The sequence below is a fragment of the Chiloscyllium plagiosum genome, unplaced genomic scaffold (assembly GCF_037043375.1).
Source record: "Chiloscyllium plagiosum isolate Xiang-an unplaced genomic scaffold, Cpla_swu_hap1 HiC_scaffold_25, whole genome shotgun sequence".
NCBI classification, from domain to species: Eukaryota; Metazoa; Chordata; class Chondrichthyes; order Orectolobiformes; family Hemiscylliidae; genus Chiloscyllium; species Chiloscyllium plagiosum.
In genome coordinates this window covers 15,471,142-15,487,545 of record NW_028270163.1, presented here as the reverse complement: position 1 = coordinate 15,487,545, position 16,404 = coordinate 15,471,142, and the positions used below count along the sequence as shown (strand labels likewise).

Sequence of the window (16,404 nt, the reverse complement as noted above, 5' to 3'; positions counted from 1 at the left end):
GAGAGGCAAGTCCCATTGTTGGAGGTGAAAGGTCAGTCCCAGCCCATTGCACCATCTGTCTTCCATCCTGATCCAGTTCAATTTGTTAATTATCACAATGTGAAGACAGGCACAGGCTCTGCAGACTGAGTTTTTAAGGTTTCTACCAATACCGCACAATGCTGCAGTTAACTCAATGGTAGACATATTTATTTCAAGTTTCTATAGGAGAGAAGAAGGTATTTTTCTGTGCATCTATGTTGTGTTATATCCAAACTTCAATCACACAATACTAGCACTGCCATCAATGGGAAAATAACCATTTCACAGGAACAGGAGTAGGTAATTCAGCCCCCTGAACCTCATCAACCTCATGGTTGACCTATTTCTCAAAAGTAATGTGCAACAGCTTAAACTCAATCTTCCATCTCTTTTTTGATTACTTCTAATTTCATTTGGAAATGTATTGAAGATTGCAGAACTAACTTTCTTTCCACTAAATCCTGAATCCTCCCTTAGAAAAATCATGCCACTTTTCTGAAAAGGCATTGGCTATTATTTTTAAAGAATTGGGCGACACTGTGGCTCAGTGGATAGCACTGCTGCCTCACAGCACAAGGGTCCCAGGTTCGATTCCAGTGTCAAGTTTGCACATTCTCCCCGTGTCTGTGTGGGTTTCCTCTGGGTGCTCCAGTTTTCTCCCACACTCCAAAGATGTGCAGTTCAGGTGAATTGGCCATGTTAAATTGCCCATAGTGTTAGGTGCATTAGTTAGAGGGAAATGAGGCTGGGTGGGTCGCACTTCGGAGGGTCGGTGTGGAGTTGTTGGGCTGAGGGGCCTGTTTCCACACTGTAGGGAATCTAATCTAATCTAGAAAGAAAGAGTGCAGAATAAACATCTTAAGTCTTCCATGCCATTGAACCAGCATGTAATATGAATAGGCAGTCATTTCCAGTGTTCTGAACATCATTTCAAAGTTGTTGTGACATAGCCCATAGTAGTACAAATAATAAGCAGGTTAGTGCATGCTGTGAGTAGTTTACTGTCATGGACAAACTAACAACCACATTGCAGCTTGTTCACTTTAGGAATTTAACAGATCATGTTCTAAAATGTCACCAGTTTTACTGTCTTTCTCCAGTGTCCATTTCTGCTATGAAACAGTCAAACCAATAGATATTAGAGCATTACTTGCATTCTTCTTACTCTACATGTGTTAACTTTAGTCCCACACTGGCAGCAGCTGTTGTCACAGATTAAGTGTCTCTTCTGGCTCAAATTCAGCACTTCCTTGGTTCCTGTCCAGTGCCTATTGTGTGTGTTTGAAAATATAAGGGCTTCTGTTACACAGGTCATCTGAAAGCATAGCAATTGTTAATGGAGAGGTACACAATATTTTCTCAGTTCTAAGAAGGGGATTTGGCTAACAGTTTTAGTTTGTAGGATTCCACTTGTTCAGAAGGGTAGTGCAGACATTTGTGGTCACCCAGCACAAAGTCAGTGATTTAAAGGTACCTGTAATGTTGCATCAAGGAGCACCAAAATGTCCAGAAATTCAATTGTCAAATATCACTCACTATTTTCAAATAAATTCTACTTTTACACATATTCTCCTTAAAAATAAAATGAGAGTCCAGGACCTAACCAATACTGTGGCCTAGACACTGATCTTTGATATGTGTGTGCAAGTAAAACCTACTGTGAGGATCCTACATAAGGCAAATAGCCTCAAATCAGTTCTTAGTGGTCATAAATTACTGATAGTAAATGGGCAAGCTTATTCCATGATTGTGAGATGGATAGACAGTCTATACAATTGAACAATTTGCATTGGCCAGAAGGCACTGCATCTTATGTTACATGCACTTTCAGGAGTTTCATCTTCATTGGCATCAAAACTAACTAACTGGTGTACTTCATTTCACATTGATATTAATTCCATATTTCTACCTTTCACGTATAACTTTATCATGCCCTGTCCTTTAAATGCTCCATGTTTTCCTTTTTTTCGATTCAAGATGGCGCCATTACTAGGCGACTCCTTGCAAGGTCCCTTCAGCATCTAGGAGAAAGTGAGGTCTGCAGATGCTGGAGATCAAAGTTGAAACTTTATTGCTGGAACAGCACAGCAGGTCAGGCAGCATCCAGGGAACAGGAGATTCGACGTTTCGGGCACAGGCACGACGTTCCTGAAGAAGGGCCTGTGCCCGAAACGTCGAATCTCCTGTTCCCTGGATGCTGCCTGACCTGCTGTGCTGTTCCAGCAATAAAGTTTCAACCCTTCAGCATCTAACATTTCTTAAAACCGTTCCACACTCTTAAACATAAATTCTAAGTACCTGTAAACCTTGCTCTGTTTAAGCATCCAATGATCTGTCTGCCCTTACTTGCTGTGGTCTGCCTGTACTGCTCGCAAACAAAGCTTTTCACTGTACTTCAGTATACTTGACTACAATAAATCAAATCAAATACAACAGCATTGTTTCTCCACATCGAGTTTTCCCTCCAGCTTTCTCCCCTTCCTTATGCCAGTGATTCTTACATGGGATAGAGTTCTGCAGACAGCAGTGTCACTCACCCACTTAAAACAAGTGACCATTCTTGAGACCAGAGTCCAAGCAGTGACATGTTATTTATTTGTGAGTGAAGTACCAAACAATAAAGCCAAATCATTTCTCTGTGGGGTCTACTTCAAGACTCAATAATATGGGATGAGAAACTGTTCTCATCTGGGTGAAGATTACAATTGGTAGACCACCGCTGCTAACCCATTGAAATGAAACTTGTCTAGTCAGTCTAGCTTACTCCTCGTTAGTGATGTATACCTTCTGTCTGAATTATCAAGAGCTAAGTAGGACAGCATTTTTATTTGGCAAAACCATTCTTAAAGTCTTTTAACTGTTGCAAATGTATGGTTTTATAAGATTGTTATATATTGGAACAGAGCCTTCAGTTTGAGATAATATCGAGGAATAAAGGCAATTATGTGAACTGTTCAGAGTTCTGCTGACAACAAACCTGATTGTTCTTGACTAAAAGAGGTCTACTTTGTCTTATTGGAAAGAAGATGCAGTACATTCTTACCCATAACTAATGACCAGAGCAGCTGTGCTGGTTTAGGAGAGACTCTGAGTCTCCTAGTGCCAGGGAGATATTAGGAATTTCACATTTTGTAAACATAGGCAGCACGGTGGCTCATTGGTTAGCACTGCTGCCTCACAGTGCCAGTGACCCAGGTTTGATTCCACGCTCGGGCAACTGTCTGAGAGGAGTTTGCATGTTGTCCCCGTGTCTGTATGGGTTTCCTCCCACAGTCCAAAAATATGTAAGTTAGGTGGATTGGCCATGCTAAATTACCCATAGTTTTCAGGAATGTATAGGTTAGGTGCATTAGCCATGAAAGCAGAGTTACAGGGGCGGGATGGGGGATGAATCTGGGTACCATGCTTTTCAGAGATTCGGTGTAGACTTGTTGGGCCAAAGAGCCTGCTTCCACGCTGGATTTTAAGATTCTCTAAGAAAGTTATACTTTAGACTGTCTCTTAAATTTCAAGGATTTGCAAGGTGTGCAAAACTAGAGAAGAAATTGTGGGGCTCCAGGCAGAGATATTTGAATCATCTATGGGAATGGGTGAGGCGCTAGAGGACTAGAGGGTAGCTAATGTTGTGCCTTCACTTAAGAAAAGCTAAAAATCACACAACACCAGGTTACAGTCCAACAGGTTTATTTGGAAGCACTAGCTTTCAGAGCGCTGCTCCTTCATCAGGTAGTTATGGAGCAGGACCATAAGACACAGACTTTATAGCAAGGAAGATCGCGCATATTGACACAGACATCACATTTCTAAGTTCTTTGCTATAAATTCTGTGTCGTATGGCCCTATCCCACAGCTACCTGATGAAGGAGCAGCAGTCCGAAAGCTAGTGCTTCCAAATAAACCTGTTGCACTATAACCTGGTATTGTGTGATTTTTAACTTTGTACACCACAGTCCAACACCTGCACCTCCACATTAAGAAAAACTGTAAGAAAGAAGCCTGGGAACTGTAGACCAGTGAGTCTGACATCAGTGGTAGGTACATTGTTGGAGGGGATTCTGCGAGATCGGATTTATGTACATTTGGAAAGGCAGGGAATGATTAGGGGCAGTCAGCATGGATTTGTGCATGGGAAGTCATGTCTCACAAACTTGATTGTGTTTTTTGAGATCATGACCAAAAAGACAGATGATGGCAGAGCAGTGGATGTTGTCTACATGGACTTTAATAATCTTTTGACAAGATTCTGCATGGTAGCCTGGTTAGTAAAATTAGATCACACGGGATTCAGGGCGAGCTTGCCAATTGGAATAAAAGATAGGCTTGATGATAGGAAACAGAGGATGGTGATGGAGGGTAGTGTTTTGGACTGGACTCCTGTGACCAGTGATATTCTGCAGGGATCGGTCCTGGATCCACTGTTGTTTGTCATTTATAGAAACGATTTGGTTGAGAATTTAGGAGACAAGGTTAGTAAGTTTGCAGATGACACCAAAATTGCTGCCACAGTGGCGAGTGAAGAAGGTTATCTAAGATTACAAAGAGATTTTGATCAATTGGCCCAATGTGCCAAAAAGCGGCAGATGGAGTTTAATTTGGATAAATGTGAGGTATTACATTTTAGTAAAATGAACAAAGGCAGGACTTATATAGTTAATGGTAGAGTGCTGGGTAGTGTTGCCAAACAGATTGACCTCAGGGTTAAGGTATATAGTTTTTTGGATTTTACATCACAGGTAAACAGGGTGGTTAAGAAGCCATTTAGCATGCTTGCCTTTACTGCTAAGATAGTGGAGTATAAGAGTTGGAATGTCATGTTGAGGTTGCACAGGATGTTGGTGAGGCCACTTTTGGAGTACTATGTACAGTTTTGGTCACCCTGCTATTGGAAGGATAGTATTAAATTTGAGAGGGTTTAGAAAAGATTTACAAGGATGTTCCTGGGACTGGAGTTACACGAATAGGCTGGGACTTCTTTCACTAGAGTAAAGGAGGGTGACCTTATAGAGATGTATGAAATCATGAGGAGCATTGATAAGGTGAATTACAAGGGTTTTTTATCTAGGGTAGGGGAATTCAAAACTAGAGGACACATTTTATTGTGAGTGAAGAAAGATTTAAAGGGGATCTCAGGGGCAACTTTTTTATGCAGAGGATGGTTTGTATTTGGAATGAACTGGCAGAGGAAGTGGTAGATGCAATTACAACACTTAAAAGACATTTGGAAAGGTATCTGAAGAAGAAAGGCTTAGAGGAATATGGACCAATCATATTCCTCTAAGGTTGGACTAGTTTAGTTTGGGAAACTTGGTGTGGATGAGTTGGAGCAAAGGGTCTGCTTCTGTGCTGTGGATAGCTATTTAACACTATACAACTATACCAAACGCTGGTGTGGCCACACCTGAAATATTGTATACAGTTCTGGTCCCCATATTTCGGGAAGGATGTGGAAGCATTGGACAAGGTGCAGAGGAGATTTACCAGGATGTTGCCTGGTCTGGAGGGAAGGTCTTATGAGGAAAGGCTGAGAGACTTGAACCTGTTCTCATTGGCAAGAAGAAGGCTAAGAGGGGATTTGATAGAGACATACAAGATTATCAGAGGATTAGATAGGATAGGCAGTGAAAGTCTTTTTCCTAGGATGATGACGTCAGCGTGTACGAGGGGGCATAACTACAAATCGAGGGGTGATAGATTCAAGACAGATGTCAGAGGCAGTTCTTTATGCAGAGAGTGGTATGGGCGTGGAATGCACTACCTGCTAATGTAGTCAACTCAGCCACATTAGGGAGATTTAAACTATCCTTAGATAAGCACATGGATGATTTTGGGATAGTGTAGGGAGGACATGCTGAGAATAGTTCACAAGTCGGCGCAACATCGAGGGCCAAAGGGCCTGTTCTATGTATTATTCTATGTTCTATTTCTAATTGGATACATTATCCATATGATTCATGTTGCCTTGGAGTTGGGCTTTGAGAGGGAGAGAGAGCAAAGAGATGGAAACAGTAGTTCTCTATTGTATTCTCTAATATAGATGCATATTCACCCTTCAATTCAAGAGAATGTGACAGTTTAAATGAAGCTGAAAGGTTTGCCTAGCTTTGTTTAGCGATGAAGTGATGTCCAGGGTTAAAAATATTCTGCAAGTCAGCTCAAGATATACAAGTTACCCAGATGGGAAAGAAAAGAATCACATTGGACTTGTTCCTTAAGAATGAAGTGCCCAAATAAGAGACAAGTAAGAATAATAGTAGAGAGAGATTTTCATTGTCAAGCTGTCTACTGAAATAGTTTAGTCAATGTTGCTCTTAGTTTGTGTTAGAGTAAAAGTTTTAAATGTTTAATCTTGTCATGTGATCTATTATGCCATCCACTGGTGATTTGAATTTCTTCTTAAAGGTTATTGGTCTCTATTGATACATATTGGTGCCTATTTTTGAAACAGATTTTGATCATTAATTTATTTTCATCAGTTGGGTCTCTACTGTTTGCAAAAAATGATAACAGAGCAAGTCAGCGTTGGGCAAAAACAAGGTACTTGCACCATCATAGACATGAGGCCCAGAGCTCATTGCAAGAAGTCTCCAGTGTCCCTTTACAATAGCATAACCTCGCCCAATTCCAACCTTTTCAGTATGGCATCGTGACTATCTAGGTCTATTATTATAATTAGATTACCTACAGTATGGAAACAACCCTTCGACCCAACAAGTCCACACTGACCCTCTGAAGAATAACCCACCCAGACTCATTCCCCTACATGATATTTACCCCTCACTAACAAAGCTAACACTCTGGGCAATTTAGCACAGCCAATATGGCCTGCACATCTTTGGATTATGGAAGGAAACCAGAGCACCTGGAGGAAACCCAGGCACACACGGGGAGAATGTGGAAAATCCACACGAATAGTCGCCCAAGGCAGGAATCAAACCTGGGTCCTTAGCGCTGTGAGGCAGCAGTACTAACCACTGAGCCACCATGCCACCCTTGTTGACAACTTTGGCTTGACATGATCCAAGTGCCCACCACTGGTCACACCACATGTCCTTTGGAAAGCTAACAATCTGTTAATCACCAAACTGGGTGATTCTGCACTGTCCAGATGAACAATCTCCCACTCCTCCATCAGAACAACGAAAAAGAGAAAAAAAAATAAAGCTCAGCTGCCTTCCAAGCAATTGACTCCCATTCTGTTACAAGTTTAGTGCAGTCCATTATTTTTATTGCTGATGTTGTCGTGCAGCGACGGAGTTCCTACCTCTGCGTTAGAACGCCCACGCTCGTTTCGCCTGCTTCAACGTGTATGTCCAAACAGGTTGATGAAAACACTTGATGAATAATATGCAAATGGCCTCGTGACTTTGTTTTGCCCTGAGGAACCAGCACTGTCCTGGAAAATTCAAATCAGACAGTCTGTGACAACCCTTAAGGTTTGTCCCGGGAATTCAGTCACCAAGGATTCGTTGATCGTGCAATGTGCCCGTTTTGAAACAGCGCATTCATGGGCAGGGAGTTGGGAGGGTAGACTTGACTTTTTGTCCTTGAGATGGTGAAGGGGGAATGAAGATCTTGAAGTAGGGATTCGTTCATTGATCCTCTTTAGTCACAATAAGTCACTGCTGCCTCACAGTGCAGGGACCCTGGTTCAATTCCAACCTTGGGTGACTGTGTGGAGTTTGCATGTTCTCCCTCTGTCTGTGTGGGTTTCGTGCCATACGTGTGTGGATTAAGTGGATCGGACATGCTAAATTGCCTGGTGGTGCGCAAGGTCGCTGGGCTGATAATGGTAGTTGTTGGGTTATGGGGAGAGGGTGGGGTGCTTTTCGGAGGGACCCCTGTAGACTCGATGGGACGAATGGCCTTTTCCTGCACTGTGGGGATTCTATTGTTATGAATGATGGACTTGGCCAGACTGGGCTGTAGATCACTGCAGAGCTGACTAATACAGCAGGAACCTGCACTGATGTGTGGCCCTAAGGAAAACCCGCTCTCTCACCGACCGCTAAACTACAACTTCGTCCAGCAACTGAATATCACGCAATTTTTATTTTGTTTTTTTTTTAAAATCGTTTTGATATGCGGCCAAAGGCTCCTTCCCGGACAATATGAAATGTGGATGCGTTTCCCACTGGAAGGACAGACCTCTCCCTCTCCCCTGTTGCAGTTCGGAGTGTTAACGGGACGCGGGACATTTCCCAGTTGGCTCAGAGCCAAAGGCAGTTGTAGCGCAGTCTGAGTGTAAACCGGGGTGTGAGTGAGTGTGGAGCAGAGCAGAACGGGATCCCTGCCCTGGAGAACCTCGCTTCACCTCACCCTGACCCTGAGACACAGACGGCAAGGCAAGGGCGACAAGGGTTTGCCCAAACCGATTCCTATTCCCACTGCAGTGGGATTCATTCCCCAACTATCTCAATATTATTGGGCTTTGAGTATTGCACTATGTACACTCACTACTAAAATACATGGGCATGTACATAATTACCTAAACCTAAGGGTATATATAATTTCACCCTTGTAATAAAGCAAATAATATTTAACCTTAAAGCTCAAGTTATGTTTCATGGTGTCGTGTAATCTCTGGCTGCCTCGGTGCAGGTAATTTGGGGGGGGGGGGGGGGGAAGGAATCTCTGGCGAATCCTTCAGCAAGCTGGAACTGCCGAGAGCAACTGCTTGTCTGCCCGTTGGTTTTTGCTTGCTGTCCCGTACCCGTTCGGTGGGGCAGTATTTAAACACACCGTCCTCCCTGTTCCCCAGAGCCCTGGTGCTGTTCGCTGTGTTCAGAGAGCGGTGTGCGTCCCTTTGATGAATGAGTAGAGTCACCTGTTTCTGTCCTGGATGGGAGGCTGGGGGAGAGTCGCAGTAGTTTGACACATTCCCCAGCTGTTGTCTCCCAAACACAAAACCCGCAAGGGACCTGGCTATAATAACGACAGAAGGGAAAGAAATAACCAGATAGGACGCCCCCTCGCGTTTTCAATCTAACCAGAGTTCATATCATGTGTTATATATAGTACAGAATTAACTTAAGGAGTTGAAAATGCTACTTTTAATATTACCAGTGTTGCAATCTGACCAGAGTTTATTATCATGAGTTGTTCATCGTATTGTCATTTTAAAAAGTGCAACTTGAGGAATGGTAAACTAAGTTTAATATGACCAGCGTTTCAACCTGACCAGACTTTATTTACAGTACTATCATTAAAGAAAATGGAATTTAAGGAATGGAAACTAACTTTTATATGAGCAAATTCTACCTTTTTAAAAAATAAGTAATTCGCATTATGAATGAGTATAATAATTGCATAAAGAGGAAGCAGCGAAAAGCACCGACAGTTACAGTAATTATATTGTATTTTGCTGTTGTTTCAGTGTTTAGGTGGTGGGGGTCAGCTCATGCAGTTTATACGCGAGGGCTGCCTTTGTCAAGTTTTTTGGGGGGAATCTGCATTAATTTGAAGATTCTTAACATGCTAGATTATGAAGCCAAACCCGTGATCTCCAACTCCTAAATTTAGCGATCGGAGCCAGCCCAGTTATTTACTGGCCCAATATCTGAGTTACTTCCTCGTTACTCTGTCGCTGGGGTGTCCCACAGGCTGCAGCCTCCCCACGCACAGGGACAACCCGCTTTCTAATTGTGACAACTGCTGATCAGCTCCGGGCTTCAGCACAGTGTACGAGGCTTGTCCGGGACAACAGAGGCAACCTCCCGTCCTCGAGGTGACGAGCCCGCACCGGGCACACTCCACGATCGCTAAAGCTCCGCAGCCTTTAACCGATTGTCGCGAGCACTGGCTCCCTCGGAGCCAAAATCTCCGCGGTGCTGCTGCTGCTGCTGCTGCTGCTGGTGGTGATGATGATGACGATGATGATAGTCAAAGCCTCTGCAGTAGGAGGGTCTGAGCTGAGTGCACATTAATTAGCCCTTCCCAGCGCCGTGCAGTGTGACCAGTTGCTGTCTGCTCTCCGAAGGGGAGGGTGCATGGGACCAAAAAACCTTTTCACAAGTTTCTTGCTGCACACAGCTACCCCTGCTGCAAGAGCACAGAAACGAAGCAGTTGCACGTCCATGTGTGAGAGAGAAGGAACTTCTTTATTTTCTGGACGAATTCTTACTTCTCGATTGCAGTGTGACCAGTTGCCTTATTTTTTTTGAACTTCCACCTTCCTATCTGAATTAATTCATGGTGTGAGAAATTACTAGCTTCAACTGATCTTGGCCGAAATTACTGGAATTGTAACTATCAACATGACACTGTTGGGCTCGGAACATTCACTGTTGATCCGAAGCAAGTTCAGGTCAGGTAAGACAAACTTGTCGTATGACGAAGTATTTTTGCTATAGGGTTAAACGTGACCGTATGTCATTTTCAAACTTCTTCATTTAGAAGTTGATTACAACGATCAAACTTGTTGGACTATACCCTGGTGTTGTGTGATTTTTAACTTTAATTACAACGAAGACATGATATATTACTTTATGTAGAAACTATAAAGCTTCAACCTGATATAGGGTCGTTATTTATTGATCAGAAACTTTGTTGCATTTTCTTAGGTTTCTGACAACTTCTCTTATTTCGCTATAATTCTAACAACTTGAGACTTTGCTCGACAGAACATTCACGGCTACAGTCACATCCAACCTGCAGGGATTTAAAAAAAAATTAAATACATAACCTGTTGATACCAATCGGCTACTTGTAATGTTAGATGCTGATGTTGTGTGGATCTTTCCACAGTGCAGCAGATAGGTGGCCATGAGGGCTTTGAGATATTTATAACTGTCACATTTTCTATAAGACGACTTGTTTACCTGTCCAAAGCCAGCTGTAAAACAAGTTGAAGATCGATGGTGTGTGTATTTGCCAAGGTCTAAAGAGAGAAGTAACTGTTTTCTCTCCTACTTCAGAGTAATTATTGCTGTTAGTTTGATTTTTTAAAAAAAGATCTGTTTCCTAAGCTACCACTTCAGGGATGTTATTACACACATCTGGAACAGGTGGGACTTGAGCCCAGGCCTCTTGATTCAGAGGTAGGGACACTACCACCACTCCTCATGAGCCTCTTATCTCTTTGCTTGATTAAAGCCAAATCTGAATTGCAAGCACCGGAGATGTTTTTTAGCCAGTACAAGGGATTCTCTCAATGCGCCTGTTGACAGAGCACGGATAGCACAGAATGAAGCCTGCAAGATTCCTAATGTGTCCTTGAAAACCAATTTACCATTGCTGCAATGACATGCAACTGTAACTCTGGCTTTGAATGGCCCTCGTTCATTCTTTTTCTACTAATAAAACCAGCTCATAGTGTCAGAATTTCTTGTTTGTCCCCTTTTTCTATTAGAATTTGTTAATACACAAGTGGGTTTAAATTTAATCATGGCTGTGCATTTGATTTGTAATATAACTTGTACAATTTAACTGTTTACTCTAAACAATGTTACATTGGAGGTAACAAGGTTTTCACACTTGTTATAAATTCAGTAATTATAAAGCCACACATTTCACACATGATTGTGCATATCCAAATATACTTATTTTTTCTTCAGAACTAAATAATTGAAATCTCATTATTTATGAAATTACACCATGCTATTGTTTGTTTATGAGGCCCTAGGTCAATTAACTAAAATACAACTATTAATGTATTTAGCATTTTTTTTTGCCATAATTAAAAATGCCAATAGACTATTATGTTCAAGAGTCACTAGATTATACAAATGTTGTACAACATTAGTTTATTGTTTGAACTCTACATTAAATTTATAAATGCCTAACTCTTCAACATTGTGACAACACTGCCACCTTCCTGAAACAGATTATAACTAAATTTGACATTCATGATTCTGATTTCAGAAACAATTGACTTTTTTCAATTTTTAAAAAGTATTGAAAGTATTAACTTTTTTAAAAGATATAAACATTTTAAGATTAACACTACGCAGCACTGATAGGAAGTAAGGCATTTAGATAAAGGAAATGTGCCCTGCTTTACTGCTAAGTGAGTACAAAGAAGCCAGAAAATAATCACCAAATAGGAGTTTCCACTGGAAAAGAAATTAGTGTCAAATTTTCTTTTTGCAATAATACTTATGATGCACATTTGATCCTGAAATCAAAACTTTGAATACAACCATGCAGCTTTCTTAGTAAAGAAACAGTAAAAACTTGGTAAACTGTCAAAAACGACAAGTGCCACCACAGTGCACACAAGCAGCACAAGAGTAAACAGTGGGATAGTGCAACAAAAATTACAGTTTAAAGTATTTATACAGCAGGTAGATGAAAGAATTTTTATCTTTTTGTTTTTTGATTCATAGATCAGTACAACTCATCTATGTACATTCTTTTGTTTCATTCTGGATACTTTTCAACAGCACATTTCTGTGATCTGTGCTACATGGTCCTGCATCAGTGAACTAAATTCTAGGCTGTCATTTATCTGATTTCAAGTCATTGGCTGGGAAACTCTACCAGAAAACAGATCAATCATTGTCCCTTTCTGTCTCAGGGCAGCCATTCTTTGTATACTCATTTTATTGAAAGTATGGTCAGTTTTTAAAGCAATGGGATGGCCACTCACCATTATATTTCAAGACTAATTGAGTTATTCCATTGGCTTATTTATGAAATTCAGTCGCTCCTTAAATCAGTTTCCTAATATATATATGCCAGCAGTAACCTCTTAAAATGATTGGAACAAAAACACGGTGCATTATTTCATAAAGTATTTTTTATCAGTAACGTTGAACTTCACCTCAAAGCATCACTTGTTTGTCCCCAACCCATTGATTCCATTATGAGAATTAATTTGAAATCACAAAGCCCTGGACAATTAATAGACATTGAGATCAACAATTAAATAGTGAAGTAATAATCTTTGAAACATTTCTGATATGAAATTGTGTATAGTGTCATGTCAAATTCCATGTATAATTCTTAAATATATGATGGGGTTGGAATACTACAAAAGCAGAATTTGTGTTAATTTGGCAACATAAATGCTTTGGCGAATGTATTTAACTTCACATGCAAGCTTAACGTAAACAGTTTTGCTGTCTTTGAAACTAATCAGCTCATTTATAGTACTTTTCTAGAAAATCTCTTTTAATCTAGTTTTCGTTAACAACGCCATTCAACTTAAATGTGACATTAATCTCAAGTATAATTACCTATGGAAATTAGAATTTATTATTGGTGCACAGTTACCAGGGTGACATCAGAATGTAATAATGTGGTTGCTGTACAAAGCAGTTCAACTGTAACTCCCTAATATCATTAATCTTTCCAGTCAGTACAGATGTTAATATGATGATATGTGGAACACCTGACAACAACCTGTTGGCATAGGTCTGTGATCTAAATTTTGTTACACTAATGAGCAGCTGATCCTAAACTGCCTATCATAAAGGTAGCTTGACTGAGACTTTAATACTCAGGGTGTTACTTATGTAAACAGCACTGGAATTCATTCAAGTATCAGTTTAATTGGAATTGATGGCTATTTTATTAACCCTCTTCCATCTTTCAGTGCTTGAATTTGTCAGATCATACTGCATTTCACTCACTGTATTCTTGGCTCAGTGGTGTTTTGTGGAAGATTCTACATTCATTGTCTTACATTGCTTTACCTTGTAGTACTGTGCAGTTAGTGGAAAGTGCCCACACCCCTGGGGATTTAAAATTGGGATGTCATTGCATTGGAAGGAGCCTCATATCTAGCCTGGCAATTAAAGCTCACTTGAAGGTCGGTGATTTAAAGAGCTGAGACAATTGAAACAATTTGAATGCTTCTTTCTTCAGTTTTCAAAAAAAGGGCACAATGTATTTTGAATTTTGCTGCACAGCCAGGTGTGCCAAATGGCAGATTCATTCATCCCTGTACATCTGAATGCACTTTAGCAGATGATGGCTATAAATATTCCCTCACACACGTGTCACGTTAACAGGTTCTGGGGCAATCAAAAAACATTGTAAACGGCACCATTGGTACAAAAGGAGATAACATTTGTTTCCATTGATTGAATACCTGAAATCCAAAAGTAGAAAAAGCTTAAAAACACAAAAATAAGTTACTGCACATCAATCAGTATGTTGAGAAAGACAGGTTAGTACTTTACCTGGGGCCTCATGCCAATTAGAAATTTGGCTGAATCTACCCAATGTCATCTGTTGGTCATTTTACAATATATAGAGTGATGCTGTTAGCCTATCAGTGTTCTTGATCTTGAATCCAGATGGTAGAGATGAAAGCACAATGGGGTAACCTATTCAACTTGAATCTCATTTGTAAGTATTTAAGGATATTTATACATTGCACAAAACAAAAGAAAGGTTCAACAGTTTTTTTAATAATCACACCCTTCTATCATTAGGAAGGACGATGAATTTTAGAAGGCATGGACAAATAAGGCATGGCTTTGCAGAGAAAACTGCATGGGTCAGACCCTTGCTGTAGAACTGAAGATGGTTTCCTGGCATGACAATAACAGAACTGCGTTCATTGGGTCTTACATCAGACAGGATCCTTCCCATAATATTGGCATTAAAAAGAATGCAGTGTTCATCATCTATTTCCTTTCCCCCATGTCTCCATTTTACTGGGATATATTTCTCATGTACTGGATTCCATTCAATACCTTTCCTAAATTGTTGTTTTATTGTGTGTGGTAGCCCTAAAGGTGGATACTGTCAGACTTTTCAGCTTGTCATACACAGAAGAATGATAACTACTTAGAGTCTTGCCTTCCCACAATAAGCACAATGTCCCACCAGGAATTGTTTGCAAGTGGATGGCTTAGTTTTCATTTAGATGGCAAATTCTAGTGTAATTTGGGTGTGATGGGATGGGATTACAAGTTAGATGATCTCATGGCACAAAAGAATTATTTTGCCTCATAACACAGGAATTATTCAGAATGTCAGTAGAACACTATATTAGTCATGCAGTCAAACTGATTGTCCATACCAAGATAATTTCTCACTACTATACTGATCGCATCCCTCGTTAATAGGCATACCTTTGAATATTCAGGTCCTAATCATGGAGTCACATTGCAACCCATACTGTACTAGCTATCTTATCCTCTTTTATGTACAAGGTTATCAATTCATCCATTTGTTGTAAATGCCATGGGCATTCAGATAAAGAACTTTCGCTTATGTTTCTTCATTACTTTTCCCTACTCTGACCTCATTGACTGGTGTTCTTTTATGTTTCTACTACACCAGACTGTCAGCCTCGATTTGGTGCTCACTTCTCTGGAGAGTAACTTTTATATTCCTTGTTCTTAGAAGCAAGAATATTATAAACTGACACATGGATGACGCCTCATACATCAGAAAAATGACCAGCAATGGAAATCTACAGTGTCTGTATGGCTCATTTGTGGAAGTAAACTTAAGTGCAAAACCAAAGATGAAAATTCCTTAGGTACCTGAGTCTGACTCCACCTCTCAGATTGTGTGTGGTTGGGTGAGCTCAGGCAGGTATAAACAAAATGGGAATGTTAAAAAAGCTTTATAGCAAAAACTGAACAGAATGGAAACCGACTGCTTTAAAGCTGAGCCTGTCATAATATCTCACACCCTATAATGCTGTGTATCCCACCATGCTTGTGCACAATTTAATTTTTTTGATTGCAGTTGTGGCTGTCATAATTGTAACCACAGTTTTATTTAAAACCTAGTGTGTTAATAAACAGCCCAAACTGTTAATTTCAAAAGAAAAGATACACAGGAAGGTTGAAACGGTAACTATCAGGATGAGCTGTAACAGCAGGTTTTCTTGACAGCTGCTTGCTGTTAGTTAAACAACCAAGCCTGTACTCATTTGAAATATTTCAAAACCCAGCCATCTGTGGATTCTGGGATCCAGAATACCATTCTTTTCAAAAAATAATTACTAAAAATTCTAATGGTGCAGGGGAAAAACTGTATACCAATCACATTCATTGTCAATTTTTGCTTTTCTTTCTTTCTGTCTGCTATCAATAAGTGACTGCCTGATAACATTCTTTATAATTTACAACCAGCAAATGAAGAGAACATTTGAAAAGCACCATCATGGTATGACTATGGTGGCTGTTTTTCGAATGTGGCAAATGTTTGCCATATGTTATGGTCAAGATCCATCATGGCAACTCCACAAAATTTGGTTGTATGATTTGCATTTACTATTGGTGGATAGGATTGCTGATGCATTGTCTCATTCCAAAGTTCAGTTGGCGTTTACACTTCAATCAGAACAATGATTACTTCACATGGACACCACAGTTGTTAGATAGTTGCAAAGTTTGGGGTTTTCAGAATAACTTTTTAAAAACTTTTCTGGTATGTTCATGCTTATTGAAGCAAGTGTTGGGATTGGACCACCCATTT

The 16,404-nt window shown here is 40.4% G+C and overlaps 1 protein-coding gene across 9 annotated transcripts in view; it reads left to right on the top strand.

Annotated features, from left to right (window-relative positions):
- Window positions 1-16,404, top strand: part of LOC122562032 (myocardin-like) — a 672,873-nt gene that overhangs the window by 529,425 nt on the left and 127,044 nt on the right. The window contains exon 1 of one of the 9 annotated variants that reach the window (XM_043714473.2): window positions 9,109-10,329. The exons of the other annotated variants lie outside the window; for them this stretch is intronic. Within the exon in view, the coding sequence (XP_043570408.1) occupies window positions 10,275-10,329 (55 nt within the window). The 5' untranslated portion in view covers window positions 9,109-10,274. Of the gene's footprint in view, window positions 1-9,108; window positions 10,330-16,404 lie in introns of those variants that run through there. 9 annotated transcript variants of the gene reach the window in all.